The sequence below is a fragment of the Hypomesus nipponensis genome, chromosome 22 (assembly GCF_054491055.1).
Source record: "Hypomesus nipponensis isolate SF chromosome 22, ASM5449105v1, whole genome shotgun sequence".
In the NCBI taxonomy this organism is placed as follows: Eukaryota; Metazoa; Chordata; class Actinopteri; order Osmeriformes; family Osmeridae; genus Hypomesus; species Hypomesus nipponensis.
In genome coordinates, this window is record NC_140382.1 from 19413543 (window position 1) to 19436351 (window position 22809).

General features: G+C 49.6%; 1 protein-coding gene and 1 long non-coding RNA gene across 11 annotated transcripts in view; both read left to right on the forward strand.

Moving 5' to 3' along the window:
- Positions 1 to 2116: 2116 nt before the first annotated feature.
- The window catches only part of gab1 (GRB2-associated binding protein 1), a 41729-nt gene continuing 21036 nt past the window's right edge, over positions 2117 to 22809 (forward strand). For 2 of the 10 annotated variants that reach the window (XM_084687344.1, XM_084687350.1), the window contains exons 1-2: positions 2118 to 2726; positions 2852 to 2975. In XM_084687344.1, coding sequence (XP_084543470.1) covers positions 2904 to 2975 — 72 coding nt within the window. In that variant the 5' untranslated portion in view covers positions 2118 to 2726; positions 2852 to 2903. Of the gene's footprint in view, positions 2727 to 2851; positions 2976 to 22809 lie in introns of all 10 variants that reach the window. The other 8 variants (XM_084687345.1, XM_084687346.1, XM_084687340.1 and 5 more) reach the window with 7 other exon arrangements.
- LOC146237084 (uncharacterized) lies at positions 2984 to 5517 on the forward strand. Its single transcript, XR_014740968.1, has 2 exons — positions 2984 to 4796; positions 5034 to 5517. It is a non-coding gene; the product is annotated as an uncharacterized LOC146237084 (long non-coding RNA).

Genomic DNA, 22809 nt, shown 5'->3' on the forward strand with positions numbered 1-22809 from the left:
TCACCCTCTCTCTCTCATTCTCTCTCTCTCTTATTCTCCCACACCCTGTCACCCTCTCTCTCTCATTCTGTCCCACCCTTTCCCTTTCTTCCACCCTTTCTCTTATACCCTCTCGCTCTCATTCTCTCTATCCCTCCCTCTCTCCCACCCTCTCCCTACACGAGTCTATGGGACTGTGAAGTTGTAATTTCTGCTGTTGTTCTTTCCCTAGTGACAAGCATGTCTCTGCAAAATACCACTGACAGGAGGAACTGTTTCTATGGCAATGTATCCCAGCCCTGAAAGATGTGTTTTAGTGACAAATTAGTTCACAATGAAGTACACACACACGGGTACATTTACATTTATTCATTTAGCAGACGCTTTTATCCAAAACGACTTCCAAGAGAGAGCTTTACAAAGTGCATAGGTCACTGGTAATAACAACAAGTTGGCCCCAAAGCATTGCGGGTAGCCAAAAACAAGAAGCACACATTGTGAACAACCAAAAAATAAGTGCTAAAGGGAAGAAACCATAAGAGCATGTAGTTATGCAAGTTACAATTAAACAACATTAATCTCTAAGTGCAAGTGTACCTGTAGAAAAGCAAGCAACAGTAATATAAAAATAGAAAATAGGATTAACTAAATAGAATACAACAGTTTAAATCAGCTACCACTAACCAACAAGAGCAACAGTCTAAGCGAGAGTCATTGTGATCCTTGAGGAAACTAGCATTGGGTTCAGAAAACCATTCCTAAGTACCGTTGTATTCCCGGAACAAGTGCGTCTTGAGCCTTCTATTGAAGGTGGGGAGACAGTCTGTGTCTCTGATGGAGGTGGGGAGTTGATTCCACCACTGGGGGGCCAGGCAGGAGAAGAGCTTGTGTTGGGACCGGGCGGTTTTGAGCGGTGGGACCACCAGGCGGTTGTCTGAAGAAGACCGTAGGTGGCGGGTGGGGATGTAAGGCTGCAGGAGAGACTTGATGTAGTCGGGTGCAGTCCCGTTCACTGCTTGGAAGGTCAGTACCAGCGTCTTGAATATGATGTGGGCCTTTATGGGTAGACAGTGGAGGGAGATGAGGAGCGGGGTATACGTGGGAGTGTCTAGGTAGGTACACACACTTAGACACACAGCCTCCTGCACACAGCCTCCTCCACACAGCCTCCTCCACACAGCCTCCTTCACACAGCCTCCTCCCCACAGCCTCCTGCACACAGCCTCCTGCACAGCCTCCTCCACACAGCCTCCTCCACACAGCCTCCTTCACACAGCCTCCTCCCCACAGCCTCCTCCACACAGCCTCCTCCACACAGCCTCCTTACACAGCCTCCTCCACACAGCCTCTCCTGGATGCAGGGGAGGTTCTACATGGGGGCCTACAGGGGCCAGTGCCCCTGTATAAATGTCCCCGGCCCCCCCTGTGGCCCCCCTGAGCTGACTGAATAAAAACATTTTTGTTTTACAAAATTGCTTTGCAGCCTTTTTTGCCCCAGTGAATAAAAAAAGTGATAGAAACATCTCAAGGTATTGACAGAGCTGAGGCGCTAGAAGAGGGAGAGCCAGAGCCGTTTGTATGATTTTAATGTAAAGCAAAATTAGTAAGTTATGTTTAAATATAATTTGTTTCCGTTTTAATGTGCCCTTCTGATTAAACACTGGCCCCCCAAGTAAAATTTGTCTAGAACCACCTGGATGAGACCAGCGCTGCTTCTGAAGCATCCTGACTTCATCACGGTGGTCTGACAGGCGTAGAGAGCTTGACGTCCTTTAGGGCACTGATTACCATAACAATGCTGTTCCAAGATTCCTTATATAGCTCACCCACCCACCCCGCCCAGCATCTTAGAGGGTAGGAGTTTTGACAGACAAAAATCAAAGACCCAAAAAATCGATATTAACCATTTACTGAGGCATGCAATAATAACAGAAATAATTTGAGGTGTTATTGTTGTAAGCCTACTCTACGTTTGGTATCTCTCAGCCTAAATATGGTTGACTGGTTCGGCAGCTCGGCACCGCTGGAGGTGGTTTTCTCGAGCACATACCACTGCGTGCGCACTATGGTAAGTGTAGTTTGCACGTCTGCCATAATGGACGTGCCCTAGCTAACACAAGCAGAGTTTGTAGTTTTTGTCGGCCATCGTTGCACGTCAATTATTTTTCTTTGTATCCTGACCTTATGAAATCAAACATCATTAATAAAAAGTACGTAAGCTTATTCGGAAGCAAATGGCAAACAATTGAGAACTACATGTCCCATGGTTGACTCTCCATTTTTTCTTCCACGCCGCCTCTCCCTCCACACGGCTCCAGAGGCGGCGGAGTTTAGGAAAAGACTAAGCTGTCAATCATAATTAAGGAACCACGCGGACTGAAACTGGGAGGAAGGCCCACAGCATTCTTGGTGAAAAAGCACCGTATTCGTCGTGGGATAAATATGCGTCCGAAACAGAAGAAAATATACACCCAGTTGCGCAAAGAACGGTTGGTTCCACTCTGATTGAAATTGCAAAAACCCATAACAGAACGTGAAACTTGTCGAGTTTCACTTGCTGGCGCCAGGCTTGATTCGACTATTCTGATTGGAAAACGAAAACAAGCGTCCGGTGTTCGGCAGGAGGCACACTCCCGGAGGAAGGCAGCCGCGGAGGTTTGCTAAACGACGACAACTTGGAAATGTGTGTGACTGTTCAGGATTCTTATTAGACTATTCGTTGTTTGGTTGATACGTCTTCCCTGTCGGTGAGTCGCAGAGAGACTGTCAAGGGAAGAGTGACGGCATTATTCTTTTACCGTCTCCCGAGTCTGCTAATGCTACATTTGAACTTTTGGTACTTTGTTTGAAGGTTTTCCTGTTTATTTTCCAGAGCCCCCAACTTCGGCTTCCACAACCCAAACTTGTTGACGTAAGGAGCGAAGATGAGCGGGGGTGATGTGGTGTGTTCAGGCTGGTTGAGAAAGTCGCCTCCTGAAAAAAAGTTGCGACGTTACGTAAGTGATTTCAACTGTATCCATATTGTTGCCTCCATGCAAATGTAACCGCGGTGTAACAGCGTCCGCTCTCGCCGAATCACTGCTCATGAATGAAAGCGGCTGTTGACCCGTTTGTTTATTTGACGTTTAAACGGAGGCTGGTTTGATGAAGTCAAATTAAGTTTTTACTTGAAGTTGAAGGAAAAGCACGTAATGCAGAACACACCCAAACTATCAGCGGGATCCAATGCTTTTCCAGTCACGAGACTCACGTTCACACGTCTCAGGCACTCGCGCGATGCACCCGATACTGGGAGACATCGCCTTCATCCATCTGGAAAGTCAAATAATCTTATTTGTATTGTGATAGTTGATGCGCACGCCTCTGCTTACAAATGCCAACGGCCGCTAGCAGAACTACGCAGATCAATGTTGTGAAACTATCCCACAGAACTCATGCTGGGCAGGAATGTGTGTGGTTAGGATCCTTAGTTCCTGGTCGGCTGCTCATTAGCATATGTTGTTTCTGCTGGAGAGGAAGCGATCAAGGTCTTTATCTGTCTGAGTACAGCTCCTGCAAGAGTTGGTGACACAGAGAAATGGACAAGCACTGTTTTGCAAACTGTATATTAATGTTGACAGGCCAATATAGGTTACCTCCTGTTGAAAGTAATAACGTGTGTGTGTGTGTGTGTGTGTGTGTGTGTGTGTGTGTGTGTGTGTGTGTGTGTGTGTGTGTGTGTGTGTGTGTGTGTGTGTGTGTGTGTGTGTGTGTGTGTGTGTGTGTGTGTGTGTGTGTGTGTGTGTGTGTGTGTGTGTGTGTGTGTGTGTGTGTGTGTGTTACCTCAGCTGTATCTGAGCTGATATTTGATCTGTTATCTGGATAATTCTGTCTCATCACCATGGTGCCCAGGACACATGCTGGAGAGGAGGCTCGTAGAGCTGCCAGCCCTCCTCACCTCATCCTCCTCACCCAGCCCTCCTCACCTCACCCACCCAGCCCTCCTCACCTCATCTTCCTCACCCAGCCCTCCTCACCTTCCTCACCCAGCCCTCCTTACCTCATCGTCCTCACCCAGCCCTCATTTTCCTCACCCAGCCCTCCTCACCTCATTTTCCTCACCCAGCCCTCCTCACCTCATCTTCCTCACCCAGCCCTCCTCATCTTCCTCACCTTCCTCACCCAGCCGTCCTCACCTTCCTCACCCAGCCCTGCTCACCCTCACTCCAGGTCTTAGCTTACAGCTGGTGTGTTGTCTTAGTGGGATACTGGATCTCTGTTGATATTTGCATAAGGGCCCGTCTACTAGCAGTAAGGCTGCACGTTTTCATAGCAATCACTGTTTCCAAGAAGCGCCTGTCTCTCTAGAAGTAATCTCTGCCTGTCAATGCACCGGCCTCATGCCAGCCTATCATCAGGAAATATCAAAAGATATCCTCTCTGTTTTATTTCACACACACATTTTACAAGTTTGTGTGTCTTCTAGGGCTCCAGCACCACCCTCCAGGGTGGAGTTCTCCACAAGCGCAGACCCCAGATCCTCTCCTCTGACTGTAACACAGTTAGCTCTCTCAGTGGAAACTCCTCTGAGCCATACCAGCGTGTTGGTGTCTTGTCAGTACTTGAAGTGGTTGGTGAAAGGTAGTTGCTGTGTCAGAGGACCCGGGTTTGAATCCTGGAGGGGTGAGGGAGGGAGAGAGGACACTGTTGGGTGACGGGAAGACACCTGTAACTATGGTTAAAGGGATCTGCTCACCTGCAAGTCTGGCTCCAGGAGTGTTACTGATTGGTCTGTTGAAGGTTCAGTTTGACCAATCACAGCAGCGGCAGGAAACCAGGTAGGGCAACCAGCCAATTACATGAAGGACTTGGGTTAGGTCAGGTGACCAGCCACTGCTGAAGCTCTATTACTGGGCAGATCACAGTAGTTTCCATGTAGTTGGGATGATGATGATGATGCTACTAAGGGAAGTCCCAGTCAGGGCTCCATCCCTGTCCCACCCAACATTTTCCCTCCTTCCTTTTTTCTCCCCCCTCTCCTTTCCTCTCTTCCTCTCCCTCCTCTGTTCCTACAGCTCATGAAGGTACTGTAGATACAGTATTTCCCACCACACTGCACTCAGCAGGCCTGAAGGCCATGTAATGTGTCACACTGCGTGAAGGATCCTCTGCTTGTTGGCTGTCCTGAGCAGCCTCTCTGGGACAGACAGGCTGCGGAGGGAGCTGCAGGTCTAGTGGCTCTCTGAAGCACTCTGTGACCTTTGACTCATTCAACCAGGGAAGCCTACTGGTGTTCCTCTGAAAGACCGCTATTGTTAACTCTGTCTCTCTCTCTCTCTCTGTCTCTTTCTCTGTCTGTCTTTCTTGGTTACAACTTAACCGAAGCCCTCTCCCCTCCAAACATCAAATCTTCCATCTTTCTTTTGCTTTTTGTCAGTAAGACTATTCGAGTTCTTGTCTCAATACAAGTTAGTAGTAGGATCCAAAATGGTTGTTGTGATGTAACTGGTGTCTAGCTGGCAGTTTTGACTGCCCAATAAAGATATTTTTGAAGTCAATTTGTCTGTGTCTGTCTGTCTGTTTCTTTCTCTGTCTGTCTCTGTCTGTCTGTCTGTCACTCTGACTGTGTCTGTCTGTCTGTCTGTCTGTCTGTCACTCTGACTGTTGGACTGCCCTCTGGCTGTGTTGCTGTTCAGGCACATGTTCCTGTGAGCCTGTGTTATTTGATAGGAGTGCCGGGGGTCTTTAACAGGAGAGGCTGGAGGATATGATGTGTGTATGATCCAGGGGGAGAGAGGCCAGGGGTGGAGAAGAAGTAGGGGGATGAGAGAGAGATTGAGGCCAGGGGTGGAGAGAGGCCAGGGGTGGAGAGGGGTCAGGGGTGGAGAGGGAGGCCAGGGGTGGAGAGGGAGTGGAGAGAGGCCAGGGGTGGAGAGGGAGTGGAGAGAGGCCAGGGGTGGAGAGGGAGTGGAGAGAGGCCAGGGGTGGAGAGGGAGTGGAGAGAGGCCAGGGGTGGAGAGAGAGGCCAGGGGTGGAGAGAGAGGCCAGGGGTGGAGAGGGAGTGGAGAGAGAGGCCAGGGGTGGAGAGGGAGTGGAGAGAGGCCAGGGGTGGAGAGGGAGTGGAGAGAGGCCAGGGGTGGAGAGAGAGGCCAGGGGTGGAGAGAGAGGCCAGGGGTGGAGAGAGAGGCCAGGGGTGGAGAGAGAGGCCAGGGGTGGAGAGGGGGGCCAGGGGTGGAGAGAGAGGCCAGGGGTGGAGAGAGAGGCCAGGGGTGGAGAGAGAGGCCAGGGGTGGAGAGAGAGGCCAGGGGTGGAGAGGGGGGCCAGGGGTGGAGAGGGGTCAGGGGTGGAGAGAGAGGCCAGGGGTGGAGAGAGAGGCCAGGGGTGGAGAGAGAGGCCAGGGGTGGAGAGAGAGGCCAGGGGTGGAGAGAGAGGCCAGGGGTGGAGAGAGAGGCCAGGGGTGGAGAGGGGGGCCAGGGGTGGAGAGGGAGTGGAGAGAGAAGCCAGGGGTGGAGAGGGAGTGGAGAGAGAGGCCAGGGGTGGAGAGGGAGTGGAGAGAGAGGCCAGGGGTGGAGAGGGAGTGGAGAGATGCCAGGGGTGGAGAGAGAGGCCAGGGGTGGAGAGAGAGGCCAGGGGTGGAGAGAGAGGCCAGGGGTGGAGAGGGGTCAGGGGTGGAGAGAGAGGCCAGGGGTGGAGAGAGAGGCCAGGGGTGGAGAGGGAGTGGAGAGATGCCAGGGGTGGAGAGGGAGTGGAGAGAGGCCAGGGGTGGAGAGAGAGGCCAGGGGTGGAGAGAGAGGCCAGGGGTGGAGAGAGAGGCCAGGGGTGGAGAGAGAGGCCAGGGGTGGAGAGGGGTCAGGGGTGGAGAGAGAGGCCAGGGGTGGAGAGAGAGGCCAGGGGTGGAGAGAGAGGCCAGGGGTGGAGAGAGAGGCCAGGGGTGGAGAGAGAGGCTAGGGGTGGAGAGAGAGGCCAGGGGTGGAGAGAGAGGCCAGGGGTGGAGAGGGGGGCCAGGGGTGGAGAGGGAGTGGAGAGAGAAGCCAGGGGTGGAGAGGGAGTGGAGAGAGAGGCCAGGGGTGGAGAGGGAGTGGAGAGAGAGGCCAGGGGTGGAGAGGGAGTGGAGAGAGGCCAGGGGTGGAGAGGGAGTGGAGAGAGAGGCCAGGGGTGGAGAGAGAGGGCAGGGGTGGAGAGGGAGTGGAGAGAGAGGCCAGGGGTGGAGAGGGAGTGGAGAGAGAGGCCAGGGGTGGAGAGGGAGAGGGGAGAGAGTCTGTTTAGTTTGGTTGCTGAAGCTCTTCGGGGGTCATGGCTTGAGTCTGCTTGTAGGGGTGTGTGTTAAACCCAGTCAGGACGGTACACACGTACGGAGACTACAAAATGTATGACATTTCTCGGCAGAAACATCTTTCGACTAAGGCTTAGAGGTATTTTTGTCTATTGTTTTTGTATCAGATTTTATGTACTAACATTTAGGTTTAAGCTTATGAAAAAAAACAACAGTTGCATTTCTGTAGAACAGTGTTTTTAGTGTTCTCGCCTTCCTGCGATGGTGTGAGGTTGGCTGTACCTCCCACACAAACCCAAGCCTGAGATTCCCCAGCTAAAGAATCAAAATGTTTCTCTACAAAAAACCCAAACCCCACAGCTCTAGTTTTCCATCTGTCCTCTTTCCCTCTCGTTCTCTCATTCAGTTTCTTTTTCTAACACTTCCTCTTGCGTTTTTCTTGTCTAAGTGACAGAATGGCTCATTTAAAGAGAGGTAGGTAAGAAGGAGGGAGGTAGGGATGGAGAAGGGGGGGTAGGGAAGGAGAAGGGTGGGGGGTTAGGGGGAGGCAGGTGAAGGGGAGGCAGGTGAAGGGGGGCAGGTGAAGGGGGGGCAGGTGAAGGGGCTGTATCTCCCACAGCATCGGTTGCGTGGTGTTATCTGTCATGCTGCAGGAGGAAGTGGAAAAGGTAGAGACCTGCTTGGTTCCTACCTAGGTTCTAGGAGGAGAACCCTGAGGTCTCTGTGTGTGTGGTTTTTAGCAGGAGAACCCTGAGGTCTCTCTGTGTGTCTGGGTTTTAGCAGGAGAACCCTGAGGTCTCTATGTGTGTCTGGGTTTTAGCAAGAGAACCCTGAGGTCTCTCTGTGTGTCTGGGTTTTAGCAGGAGAACCCTGAGGTCTCTATGTGTGTCTGGGTCTTAGCGGGGAACCCTGAGGTCTCTGTGTGTGTCTGGGTTCTAGCGGGGAACCCTGAGGTCTCTGTGTGTCTAGGTTCTAGCGGGGAACCCTGAGGTCTCTGTGTCTGGGTTTTAGCGGGGAACCCTGAGGTCTCTGTGTCTGGGTTCTAGCGGGGAACCCTGAGGTCTCTGTGTCTAGGTTCTTGCGGGGAACCCTGAGGTCTCTGTGTGTCTGGGTTCTAGCGGGGAACCCTGAGGTCTCTGTGTGTGTCTGGGTTTTAGCGGGGAACCCTAAGGTCTCTGTGTCTAGGTTCTAGCGGGGAACCCTGAGGTCTCTGTGTCTGGGTTTTAGTGGGGAACCCTGAGGTTTTAGCTGAGCAGGACTGACAACAGTCTGTAGACTCAAGTGATTCCTCTCAGCTGTTAGGGTTAGCCTCTCTTCCTCCCCTCCTCTCTTCTTCTCTTTTCCCCTCTCTTTCTTCCCAAGCAGTAGTTGCCTTCCACAGGGCAGGCTCCGTGAGGAGCTGCCGGCAGTACAGGGCTGCAGCCAGGGTGGAACAACAAGCCCACTTTTCTCCCCCCTTATTTGTCAAGTTGAGGATTCGTTAAATCAGCTTAACGTGTGGTACATGGAACAGTTGTTCTAGCTAAACCCTCATGTGGACAAGGAAGGAAACAAAACAAACAAGCATTTATAATGCATTGGCTAGCACTGATATAATGCATTGGCTAGCACTGATATGTTAGTCTTCCACGCTAGCTAGCACTGCTATGTTAGTCTTCCACGCTAGCTAGCACTACTATGGTAGTCTTCCACGCTAACTAGCACAGCTACGGTAGTCTTTCACGCTAGCTAGCACCGCTACGTTAGCCTTCCAGGCTAGCTAGCACTGCTACGGTAGTCTTCCACACTAGCTAGCACTGCTACGTTAGCCTGCCCAGTGTAGTTAGCACTGCTACGGTAGTCTTCCAGGCTAGCAAGTTTCCTAAGTGAGTGCTGGTGCTATGGAAATTATGTGGGTTGGGCCATTAATTATTAAATGTCCATTACAAATAAGTGTTAAAGATATAAAATATTAATGGCCGCCTTACTGCAATGCATTGTCTGCAACTGTTCATCCTCAGCTTGTTGAGATGTAGCTGGCTAACCAGGTTAGAATCAGAATCAGAATGGGTTTTATTTGCCATGAAAGTTTGCACAAACAAGGAATTTGCTTTGGTAGGAAGGTGCATACATGAAACATATAGGAATCTTAAATTTAAATATGAGAACTAACTATTTCTGAGGGTATATAACTAGCAGTAACTAAGTGGAATTAGAATTAAAGTAAAATGTACAATAAAATATAAGTTACAACATAAAATTACAAGAAATACAAATGGTACAAGATACAATTGTGTGATGCAGTGCAAAAAGTAATGTGTTTTAGTCATGTAAGTCAGTGTGAACCCTGGCCTTGTTGAAGAGGCCAACAGCGTTATGGAAGACACTGTTTTTGTGGCGTGAGGTTTTGGTCCTGATGGACCGCAGCCTTCTGCCGGAGGGGAGGGACTGAAACAGGCAGTGTTTCCTCTAGGACTTTTTTTAGCAGTGGGTGCAGGTCTGTCCGAACCCCCCCCCCCCCACTCATAAAGTATGTTCTAAATGGCATAAATGCTGCCTATTAATAATTGAAGTAACAACTAATTGTAAATGGTCAGTAGCCTAGCCTATTGATTAAGGTACTCGAAAGCATGTACACTGTCTGCTTCATTTGATCTTGATAGGCTAAGTACGGTGGCCCTGAAGTGCAAATCACACCCCCTAATATGAGTACATCCCCCAAATGAAAACACTTCCCCCGAATACGAATCAACTCCCCCCAAATCGGATGACTTGTTCACCTCCCCCCAATACAAAAACACACTCCCCCAAATGGAAAACGACATTACATTAACTCAAAAACACATTACATTAATTACTCTGAACGGAAAGGGTAGGTACTACACTTTAGCGCTGATTGGAAGCAGTAGGCTAACAAGAAATATGAAATTGATCGACAGAAGTAGGCCTACAAAATGCAATAGCCAGGCAGAGTTACGTGCAGCAGAACATTTGTTTGGCTATCGAAGAATGTAGCAAATAGTAGGCTACTTAGGCAAAAGTTTTTCGTGTTAAATGTAAAAATCGATAGCCAAACAACTATCCAGGTCCACGTTACTCTGTCATTGTGGCATTTCGTTCTTCTGTAGTGGACTATTAGTTTGTTCTTCTGAAAAGTCCTGCCTTCAACTGCGTTTTTAGCGTGCGCATAGGCTACTTATATCGTGAAACGTTAACAGCATATCTGAGATTATTTCATAGGAATGACCCTGATTAAAATAAAGAGTAGTGTCATGACTCTGAATTGTAAACATTAATGTTTCCTCTTTCCTTCCAACCAAAACGATCAAGTTCATGATAATGACAGAGTTACGTGAACTAGTTGTTTGGCTATGTTTAACACGCAATTTATGCTTTTGCATACGTAGTCTATGCTACATCCTTCGATACCCCCCAAAAATGTCCTGGTGCACGTAACTCTGTCAGGCTATTGCATTTTTTACTTCTGTCGATCAATTTCTTAGCCTACTAGCATCCAATCAGCGCTAAAGTGTAGTACCTACCCTTTCCGTTCAGAGTTAATGTAATGTCGTTTTCCATTTGGGGGAGCGTGTTTTTGTATTTGGGGGAGGTGAACAAGTCATCCGATTTGGAGGGAGTTGACTCGTATTCGGGGGGAGCGTTTTCATTTGAGGGATGTACTTATATTAGGGGGTGTGAATTGCACTTCAGGGCCACCGTAGCTACGCATTCTGAAGCAAAAAATAACAATAAACCCAATATTTATTAATTAAAACTACTTCAGCGTAATAATGCACCTAAAATACAAATGTGAGCGAGGGCAGCAATCGCTATTGAATCAACAGACCTGCAATTTAGCTAGCAGGGGAAGAATACAAACAATGAAAATCAACAGTTAACTTAAATAAAATTTGCAAGAACTATAGACTAATACAACAGGCTTAAATGAACTGACAACATAAGCTATACGACTTACAGTTCTCAAGGACTCACACACGCGATCTCAGCTGCGTTGTGAAGCGTGTGTCCTTGCTATTTTCCTACATGCACTCTAACAATCACTGATGATAGATGGCATAACATTTTGTACAGCCCTATTTCTGATACCGTGGCGACAGAAATGTAACCGTGGCGGGCCGCCACAACAAAATCAACATGCAGCAAACACTGGAGTGTCCAGGGTGGAAAGAGTCGGCCACAATCTTCCTCGCTCACCTCAGGGTCCTCGAGGTGTGCAGGTCCTCGAGGGAAGGCAGCAGTCTCAGCAGTGCGGATGATACGCTGCAGCCTGCTCTTGTCCTTGGCAGTGGCAGCAGCGTACCAGATGGTGATGGAGGAGGTGAGGATGCAGTGCACCATCATTGTCTTTGGCAGGTTGAATTTATTCAACTATCGAAGGAAGTACATCCTCTGTTGTTTTTTCTTGATGAGGGAGCCGATGTTCAATTCCCACTTGAAGTCCTGGGAGAGGATAGTGCCCAGGAAGCGGAAGGACTCCACAGTGTTGACTGGGGAGTCACTCAGGGTGATGGGGCTGAGTGGGGCTGTATTCTTCCTGAAGTCCACAACCGTCTCCACTGTCTTAAGAGCATTGAGCTCTAAGTTGTTCTGGCTGCACCAGGTCACCAGGTTGTCAGCTTCCCACCTATAATCAGACTCATCCCCACCAGAGATGAGCCCAATGAGGGTGGTGTTGTCCGCAAACTTCAGGAGTTTGACGGACGGATGACTGGAGGTGCAGCTGTTGGTGTACAGGGAGAAGAGCAGAGGAGAAAGGAAGCAGCCCTGGAGAGAGCCGACCAGGAATCAGAGACTTGTGTTCCCAGCTTAAGGCACTGCTTCCTGTCAGACAGGAAGTCTGTGATCCACCTACTGGTGGAATCAGGCACGTTCACCTGGGAGAGCTTGGCCTGAAGCAGGGCGGGGATGATGGTGTTGAAGGCAGAGCTGAAGTCCACAAACAGGATCCTGGCGTAGGATGCTGGGGAGTCCAGGTGTTGTAGGGTGAAGTGGAGGGCCATGTTACCTGTGTCATCCACAGACCTGTTGGCTCTGTAGGCAAACTGCAGGCTAACTCCCCTCACAGTCATCACACCTGACATGAACTCATGAGGCTCAAATGACACCAGCTCAGCAGGCTGACCACCCTGTGTGTGGACACTGTACCATATCAAGTTACAGGGGCTCCCCTTTGTGTCTGGGTCTGTCTTTTTGTCTCTGTCTTATTTTTCATTTCTCTATTAAATTATAACGTCTGTCTCCAGTTTTCTGTTCTATTCTATAAACATGCTTTATTGACATGCATATTCAGGTTCAAGTGTGGCTAAAGCAGTCCACCGAATAGGGACAACATGTCTTTATTAACACGCATCTGAGGACTTTATCATCATTAATCCTAAAACAAACATCCATACAAATATTATGTAATCACAAACACTTGTTCTCATGCAAGGGCTTCTTCTCCCACGATGGTCACATTAGACGGGAAACGCTAGGTAGTCTGGCTCGGCCTGGCCCGGTTACGGGAATGTTGTTTTTACTCATCAGAGGTGGAGCTGTGCAACTCCTGCAGGAGAGGTGGAGCTGTGCAACTCCTGCAGGAGAGGTGGAGCTGTGCAACTCCTGCAGGAGAGGTGGAGCTGTGCAACTCCTGCAGGAGAGGTGGAGCTGTGCAACTCCTGCAGGAGAGGTGGAGCTGTGCAACTCCTGCAGGAGAGGTGGAGCTGTGCAACTCCTGCAGGAGAGGTGGAGCTGTGCAACTCCTGCAGGAGAGGTGGAGCTGTGCAACTCCTGCAGGAGAGGTGGAGGTGTAGTGACATTCTCTCTAGAATCTCCTCCTCAGGACTATATTTATCCTGCATTCATGCCAGGAGCAGCCATGACATCATCTGCTGAAGGACTTTTAGTGACCTTACGGCCATATGGACAGTATGTTTAGGTGAACTGACCCAGTTCATACTCTGGCTGTTAAATGTAGTGTTGTTAGTGAGTGCTGTTTCCTTGGTGAGTGTCTGGGAGCTGGAGGTGTCTGGTTCTGGTGTAGCTGTGCTCAGAAGGGCAGCAGGCTGTATTAATAGACTGCTGTTGTCATAAGGACCCAGTCTATTTCCAGAGTTGTGGCTTTGGTAGTCTGGTCTGCCCTGTCCTGGTGTACTCTAATCTACTGTGCTGTAGCATAGTGTGCTGTACTGGATTGTACTTTGCTGTGTTTGTGTTATGTTTTACTCTGCACCCAGTGTGTGTGTGTGTGAGAGAGAGAAATATAATTTAAATCAATATACCACTCCATCATGGAAGCCACTCCAGAGGGAAGAAGAGAGGGAGAAGGAGGGGAAGATGGCGGGAGAGAGAGAAGGATAGATGCAGCGGGGCTCCTTTATCAAGAGTCGACCACTCATCAGAGGGAGAGGAAGGCGTGGCTCCCTGGCGGCCCTTCTTCCTGTATGAGCCACTGATGGCAACCAGATGGCTGGAGAGATGAGGGAGGGAGAGAGACTAAGGGAAGGGTGATGGTGAGCGAGAGAGAGAGGGAGGGGGAACCCTACATACAACACAGCTGGTCTCTGGTCTCTTCCCCCCCCCCCCCACACACACACACACATGGGGGAAAGAGAATTAGAAAGATGTAGGAAAGGAGAGAGACAGGAGGAGGGGGTTGAGGGTGGGAGATGGGAGGGAAGGAGAGAGACAGGAGGAGGGGGTTGAGGGTGGGAGATGGGAGGGAAGGAGAGAGACAGGAGGAGGGGGTTGAGGGTGGGAGATGGGAGGGAAGGAGAGAGACAGGAGGAGGGGGTTGAGGGTGGGAGATGGGAGGGAAGGAGGGAGATGGGAGGAGGAGATGAACTGAGGCGAACTGTGAAATGCCGCCCCTGCCTGTGTAATTTCTCAGGTTACTGAAGGAGATGAGGGCGGAAAGGGGGAGAAGGGAAGTGAGAGACAGAAGGTCGGAGGAAGAAAGGAGGGAAGGGAGAAAGAGGAGTAGAGTGAGCGGGAGGGGAAGTCCTTTAACTGGTGGTCTCCAGTGACTCTTGCGGCCACTGTCACATCAGTGTTGTGCTGCGGGACTGGTGCATCTCTGACCAAGACTCTAGCCAGGGGTTAGGATCTCTCTCTCTCTCACACACACACACACTCACACACCCACTCTCTCTCGACTGCCCGCCACTATTAAAGGGTTATCCACGTTTATTTCTCTTCTCCCTCTGTCTTCTTCTCTTTTTCTGTCTCGCTTGTTCCTCGTGGCAGTTGGATAACAGAGCAGGTTGTGGTCGACAGACAGCGCTCAAGGTCAGTACACAGTTGAAGAATCCAACCATACTCTTGAACGCTTCCCCTTGTAGATGGTATAAAGACGTTTATGTGTTGTTGTTCTGGCTGGGGGGTTTAGCACTGTCTGGCCTGTTAACACGCTGTATCAGACACACACACACAGCAACATGCGCGCCCCACACGCGTCATCCTGGTTTGGGGGTTCATGTTATTAATGCTGCTTGTGTTGTTTGGAGTTTAGTGTGTTTTGACATTTGACCATCTGCTGTTAACCCAGAGTAAATGGAGGATTGTTCACAGTTTGATCATGTGAACACACACACTCACATACACATACACTGTGGTCATGTGACCAGGGCTGACATGCCAATGGAATGTGTTGAATTCTAGAGATGCAGATTTGACGGGCTCATGTGACTTTTAAAGAAAGGAGGGGAGGGAGCGGAGAGTGGGGGTGGGGAAGGGAAGGGGAGTGGAGAGTGGGGAGGAGAGGTTGGAGGAGGAGTGGGGGAGGTGAGGAGTGGGGGAGGAGGAGAGTGGGGGTGGAGAGGGGAGGTTGGAGGAGGAGAGTGGGGGTGGAGAGGAGAGGGGAGGTTGGAGGAGGAGAGTGGGGGTGGAGAGGAGAGGGGAGGTTGGAGGAGGAGTGGGGGAGGTGAGGAGTGGGAGAGGAGGAGAGTGGGGGTGGAGAGGGGAGGTTGGAGGAGGAGTAGGGGTGGAGAGGAGAGGTTGGAGGAGGAATGGGGGAGGTGAGGAGTGGGGGAGGAGGAGAGTGGGGGTGGAGAGGAGAGGGTGGGGGTGGAGAGGGGAGGTTGGAGGAGGAGAGTGGGGGTGGAGAGGGGAGGTTGGAGGAGAAGAGTGGGGGTGGAGAGGAGAGGGGAGGTTGGATGAGGAGAATGTAACCCAGGTCCTCATGTTGGACTCCCCAGCAAGACCAGTACAGAAATAATCAAACATTCTTCATACATCAAGAATAAATATACACACATTAGTCTTACAGACAGTGTTAGTGTTATACAAAGTCACACAGTGGTTTTCTTCACTATGATTCTGTTTCAGCACAACCATTAGTTGAAGTAAATATTGTCATTGTCCCTCCTGTCATCAGTGTTCCGCAGGCTCTCTCCCTGGCCATACCCCTGGCCTCGCCCCCCCCCTGCAGGGTTGCCAGACTTATCAAACCCCACCTGTGAGTGCCCAGGGTGGGAGACTGTCATGAGGGTCAAGCTCAGTGAGACTGGGAGCTGCATGATGGCCAGTCTTCATTGGTTAAGCTGGTAGCCATATTGTTAGGTGTGTGTGTGTGTTGGAAGGAACAGTCAGCCTTTGTTGCCTACAGCTTAACTTGTTAAAGTACAAAATCAATCAGGTGGATTTGGTCTGGAACTCTGCTAACACTTGTCCAGACTAAACACAATTAGACCCCCCCGACCCCCCCCCCCCCCCTGAACTTACTGGACAGAATTATGCAGCCTCTACACAGAGGGAGGGAGGGAGAGAGAGAGGGGGAGGGGGCTAGCAGGAAGGTAGCCAGACACGTTCGAAACAAAACAGTGTTTAGCAGCTCTCCTCACTCCTCTACCTCCAACTCTCTCGTTCAGCAGCGGACCTCAGTGCTACCAGGTAAAGCAGATTTCCCGTTCTCTACTTCCCTCTTTCTCTCCTTCCCTCTTTCTCTTTCTCCCTCCTTCTCTTTCCTTCTCTCTATATCTAAGCTGCCATGTGTGCAGGGTGTTTCTGATTGGACGAGCCTTCGTCACACTAAGGAGATCTTGTCCTTCTCAATGTGTCTGTTTACACGCATGTGAGTGTGTGTTCCTGAGACTCGTTCGCAGACACAGAAAGCTGGAGGGTGGAGGCTGCCTCCTGTTGTGGTGAGGGTTGAGGAGAGGATCTGGTGGTGGGAGGAGAGGAGCAGAGAGGAAAGCTGTTAGTCAAGGCAGGAGCAGAGAGGGAAGCTGTTAGTCAAGGCAGGAGCAGAGAGGAAAGCTGTTAGTCAAGGCAGGAGCAGAGAGGAAAGCTGTTAGTCAAGGCAGGAGCAGAGAGGAAAGCTGTTAGTCAAGGCAGGAGCAGAGAGGAAAGCTGTTAGTCAAGGCAGGAGCAGAGAGGGAAGCTGTTAGTCAAGGCAGGAGCAGAGAGGAAAGCTGTTAGTCAAGGCAGGAGCAGAGAGGGAAGCTGTTAGTCAAGGCAGGAGCAGAGAGGAAAGCTGTTAGTCAAGGCAGGAGCAGAGAGGGAAGCTGTTAGTCAAGGCAGGAGCAGAGAGGAAAGCTGTTAGTCAAGGCAGGAGCAGAGAGGGAAGCTGTTAGTCAAGGCAGGAGCAGAGAGGGAAGCTGTTAGTCCAGGCAGGAGCAGAGAGGAAGGGTTGAGATGGTGTAGAAGAGGTTCTGGTGTCTCTTGGGAACTCTGGTGTTGCTGCAGAAGTGAAACCTCAACACTCAAGGAGGTCTGGAACACTCTCACGCTCACACACTAGCACACATCCGACATAAGGGAAGTGTTTCTGCCCAGTGTAGAGAACAGACGAGCAGGAAGAGCAGAAAATGCCAACAAAGTGGAAACTTAGCAGAGAGGGATGTGTTTTGTGTGTATGTGCTGCTTCAGTTGTTCTGCTTAGTAAAAGCTGTGTTTCCTGTAGCAAAGAGCACAGCAGTTGTGTGGTGGTGTGGTTCTTCCTGACTGACCCCTGCCATGTGACCTCTGTGCTTCTGCTCAGGGCTGATGGGAGCCGTGTTCATGTTTAAGCTCCCAGTCTCTGGTTAATGCTTCACCCTGTGGGGGCGTTGTGTGTGTATGTGTGTTTGTGTGTGGGAAGGGGGGGGGGTCTGCAGGGTGTCAGGTTGCAGGTGGGCTAGACATCAGCCCACTGGGCCAGGAAGAGGGTCAGGCAGAAGGAAACGTAACATGCAGGAAGAGAGGCAATGGAGGGGGCCATCTCTGAGTCTAAACCTGGTCAGGCCAGGAGACCACTATTTAGGTATTGATCCGTCTCTCTCTCCTTCCCTGTCCCTCCCTCCCCCTCAGTCCTCTCTCTCTCTCTCTCTCTCTCTCTCTCTCTCTCTCTCTCTCTCTCTCCTTCCCTGTCCCTCCCAAATAAAGGTGTGCATCATTGATGAGGACTGCTTTAATTGACTGTTTTAGGCTTCTCTGTTCTCCTCTCCTCTCCTTTCATTGTGTGTGAAAAGGTACATTCTGGATGACACAGAGGGAGTTAGTGATGTTGACATGACTGAGAACAGAGACATTCCTGATCCCCCATGGCCATACATGAGGGAGAGGTTCAAAATGATCAGTGTCAAAAAGGATTTCCTGGTGAATTCACAGCGTGTCTAGTGTCTTTTGTATCAATGTATTCATATGATGTGAAGTCCAGTTACCTGCGTGACACTAAAACAGGTGTAGTAATGGCTACTTTTTACTTAAGTATATGTCAGAGCCCACACTTCTTTACTTTAACTTGAGTGAAAAAGTGTAGTCAGCACTTACCAGTCTTTTTAAACATGACTGTACTTCTACTAGTGAAGGACGTGTGTACTGTTAGTACTGTGTACTGTTAGGGTTAGTAGTGTGTACTGTTAGGGTTAGTACTGTGTACTGTTAGGGTTAGTAGTGTGTACTGTGAGGGTTAGTACTGTGTACTGTTAGGGTTAGTAGTGTGTACTGTTAGGGTTAGTAGTGTGTACTGTTAGGGTTAGTAGTGTGTACTGTTAGGGTTAGTACTGTGTACTGTTAGGGTTAGTAGTGTGTACTGTGAGGGTTAGTACTGTGTACTGTTAGGGTTAGTAGTGTGTACTGTTAGTACTGTGTACTGTTAGTACTGTGTACTGTTAGGGTTAGTAATGTGTACAGTGAGGGTTAATACTGTGTACTCTAGTCTTCGCCTCTGAGGGAGCGAGACAGGGAGCTGGAGAGACGGAGCTGCAGATACAGGGAGCTGGAGAGACGGGGAGCTGGAGAGAGACGGGGAGCTGGGGAGACGGGGAGCTGGGGAGACGGGGAGCTGGGGAGAGACGGGGAGCTGGGGAGACGGGGAGCTGGGGAGACGGGGAGCTGGGGAGAGACGGGGAGCTGGGGAGACGGGGAGCTGGAGAGAGACGGGGAGCTGGAGAGAGACGGGGAGCTGGGGAGACGGGGAGCTGGGGAGAGACGGGGAGCTGGGAAGACGGGGAGCTGGGGAGAGACGGGGAGCTGGGGAGACGGGGAGCTGGGGAGAGACGGGGAGCTGGGGAGATGGGGAGACGGGGAGCTGGGGAGAGACGGGGAGCTGGGGAGACGGGGAGCTGGAGAGAGACGGGGAGCTGGGGAGACGGGGAGCTGGAGAGAGACGGGGAGCTGGGGAGAGACAGGGAGCTGGGGATAGACGGGGAGACGGGGAGCTGGGGAGAGACGGGGAGCTGGAGAGAGACGGGGAGACGGGGAGCTGGGGAGACGGGGAGCTGGGGAGACGGGGAGCTGGGGAGAGCTGGGGAGACGGGGAGCTGGGGAGACGGGGAGAGACGGGGAGACGGGGAGCTGGGGAGAGACGGGGAGACGGGGAGCTGGGGAGACGGGGAGCTGGGGAGACGGGGAGCTGGGGAGACGGGGAGCTGGGGAGAGACGGGGAGACTTGGAGCTGGGGAGAGACGGGGAGCTGGGGAGAGACGGGGAGACGGGGAGCTGGGGAGACGGGGAGCTGGGGAGACGGGGAGCTGGGGAGAGACGGGGAGCTGGAGAGAGACGGGGAGCTGGAGAGAGACGGGGAGCTGGAGAGAGACGGGGAGCTGGAGAGAGACGGGGAGCTGGAGAGAGACGGGGAGCTGGAGAGAGACGGGGAGCTGGAGAGAGACGGGGAGCTGGAGAGAGACGGGGAGCTGGAGAGAGACGGGGAGCTGGAGAGAGACAGAGTAGTTATATTACACAGCAGCAGTTGCAGTACAGGTTATTTGCAGCCATGGAGGAATGCACAAATGTTCAACCCTGTACGAAACACACACTGGAACGCTGTCATGTGTGTCTCTGTGGGTCACATGCCACCACTAAGACAGAACACCCAATACTGGTGAAGGGGTGACCTGACTCTACACAGGTGAACCTGCGTGCATGTGGGCAGGCAATGGGTGGTGAGGGCACCAGTTCAGCAGATAGTTCACAAGTTCAGTGTCTTACTTTTGAATTTGTTTATAAATGACCCTCCATAGAGGTGAAGTCATTTGCCTGCTATAGATGGGGTGTAATGTGTTACGGACATGTTAGTGGTGGTGAAGAGGCATACTGGTGTGTGATTCTAGAGGTGATCATATCCCTGCTCCTGCTACGGGGGAGGGGCTGATATCAGGAAGTGTTCAGTCAGGATCTCCTGGAGAAAATGTATTGTCTACCCAAGGTGCAGAGGATATTGGTAGGAGTGTGTGTCCTTGAAGCTTTGTGGTGTGTGTGTGTGAGAAGGATGCTTGTGAGACATCCCTTATCTTCCCAGAGGCATGTGGTGGTACTAATGGTTAGGTTTAGAGTGGTAGCGGTTAGGGTGGTAGAGGTTAGGGTGGTAGAGGTTAGGGTGGTAGAGGTTAGGGTGGTAGAGGTTAGGGTGGTAGAGGTTAGGGTGGTAGAGGTTAGGGTGGTAGAGGTTAGGGTTTGGGTGGTAGAGGTTAGGGTTAGGGTGGTAGATGTTAGGGTGGTAGAGGTTAGGGTTAGGGTGGTAGAGGTAATAATAGTCAGTACTAAACATTCCTCACATGCATTTTCGTTGAAGGATTTATTATGACATTAGATTACAAGTAAACAATTTGTTGTTGAAATTATCATTGTGGTTTCAAACCAGTGTAGCTCACTGCAACACCGTAGCCTATGCAATACACTAGTACAGTAGCCAACAAAAACATCTCCACAGCTGTTTAGGAAGTCAAACGACGGCAGAACATGTTCGGCACTTCCTTTACTTAGCCTATATAAGTATTTCAGTAGGTGAAACTATCTGACTACCAACCTGAACTTTATTGCCACAGCCTAAACTTTGTCAATCTGTCATGAAAATAATTAATATCAGCCTTACAATGGAACGTTAAATCGAATTCAATCAACGCAATCGCTACCAAGACGAACACAGCAGTAGTCTAGTACTGTACTGTAGTAGTACAATTTACCGGGGCAGCTTCTCCACACGGTTCTCATTTTGCCTTGTTACTGACAATGATTGCTACCAGTGAGCTTTTTATGAATGAGCAATTTTCCACTAAATAAATGTCAAGCTTATTTACGTTTTTGGGGGCATATTTTCAGTTAGCAGATGGTACTGTTTGAATCGCGATTCCATCTGAGATAGCTACTGACAGTAACGTCGTTGTTGGAATAATCTCTCCACCTTCAAGAGAAGGCTCAAGACGCACTTGTTCCGGGAGTACAACGGTACTAGGAATGGTTTGCTAGTTTCCTCAAGGATCACAATGAGTCTTGCTTAGAGACTTGTTGCTCTTGTTGGTTAGTGGTAACCGATTTAAACTGTTGTATTTGCTGCGAAATATTCTATTTTAGTTAATCTTATTTTTGATTTTACTGTTGCTTGCTTTTCTACAGCTACACTTGCACTTTGAGGTTCATGCTTTTTAATTGTTGCTTGCTTAACTACATGCTCTTATGGTTCTTCCCTTTGGCACTTATTTTTGGTTGTTCACAATGTGTGCTTCTTGTTTTGGCTACCCGCAATGTTTTGGGGCTTGTTCTTGTTGTTATTATCAGTGACCTATGCACTTTGTAAAGCTCTCTCTTGGAAGTTGCTTTGGATAAAAGCGTCTGCTAAATGAATAAATGTAAATAATCTTCAAAGGGGGTTGTTTATTAATGAATGAATGCAATATAAGTAGGCCTAGGCTAAATGCCTGAAAATATAATGAGAAATGAAAAACTTAAAAGGACATTTAAGTCATAGAGATTAGGTAAATCTTTACACCGGTCTGCCACATGTATTCGGTTTGATTCAACTATGAGGCTGCTCATCACCATTCCCTCTTGCAGGGGAAATGCGAAGACTACTATTTAATTCTACACTTTACTCTTAGTATTTTGAGTTGTAAATGAGCAGCAAAAAAATGCTTTTAAATCTATGTAATCTTTATAAATAACGTATGCATTTTTATATTAAATATACTGAAATATCAGTTGTAAAAATGTCATTAAAAAACGGCCCAAACGGTCATTAACAATTTCCCCAGAGATTATACCCTCTAGTTATTATTATTCTTCCGCCATGGATTCCTATGGCAGGCCCTAGAAGCGCTTGGTCGAAAGTTGTGAAATTTGGCACACTCATTGGGGACAATCCCCTGGTCCAATTCACAAAGTTTCATGTCTCATACTCGGGAACTCTACTTCCACCAACGGGTCAAAGTTGGAGTTGCGTTTACACAAGTAACTTTTGAACCGCATGCCCAATTGTCAAAAATGATATACTCCAAGGATCAAATGCCCACCATGGCTTCAATTTCCGGTTATATAGATTTTCAGCCATTTCCGGTTTTATCAAAAACCTTTGAAAGCCTGCAGCTCCTACAATTTGACAAATCTTCAAAATTACCACATATGCTCTTCAGACCAAGCCTCACTAACGTTATGGTAAATAATTTTGATCCCCAAAACCGTTTGTCCGTGACAGCCAATCAAATTCAGCAGAAAAGCCACCAAACAGGAAGTTAAATCATATCTCAGCAGTTCTTTGAGGCAGTGACACCAAATTTGGTATGCCTACTCTGAACCTTATTCTGAGGATGCTTCCAAAAATGGTGTTGTGACTAAAAGGGGGCGTGGCCGGAAGCATAAACGTGTTTTGGCTAATAACTGTTGAAGTTTTTACCTTAATAAAGTCATTTCTTTGTCTCTTGATGTCTTGTGAGATCCCAAGCCTGACCATTGATAATGTTTCATAACAACCGAATTGACGCAGCCACCGTTTTGGATTTCATGGAAAAGTGTAAAAACCTTTTGGATGCCCCAAATTTTGTCCTATGTTTACCAAATTTGGCAAAGATTATCTTCAGACCCAGTTGCACAAAAGGTATCAGATGGATTTTCCATTTTATAAAAAGTTTTTTTCGGTAGAGCCATTTAAAGGCGGCGGCAAAGCCGCCAAACAAGACATGATAGCTTATCTCAGCAACCATTTGTCCAATTGTCACTACACTTGGGTTCCATCATTCCTACAAAGAGCAGAGGGCTGGGGTGCTATACCAGAAAAATCATTGGTATGTTGGTAACTAGGTGTTGCATGAGTGCAACAGGATGTTGTGACTTAATTGTTGCACAAGTGCTATGGAGGCTATGGTGCTATGTCCTGCTGTGGACTGCTTGGCCCCTCCATTGCTGCTTGC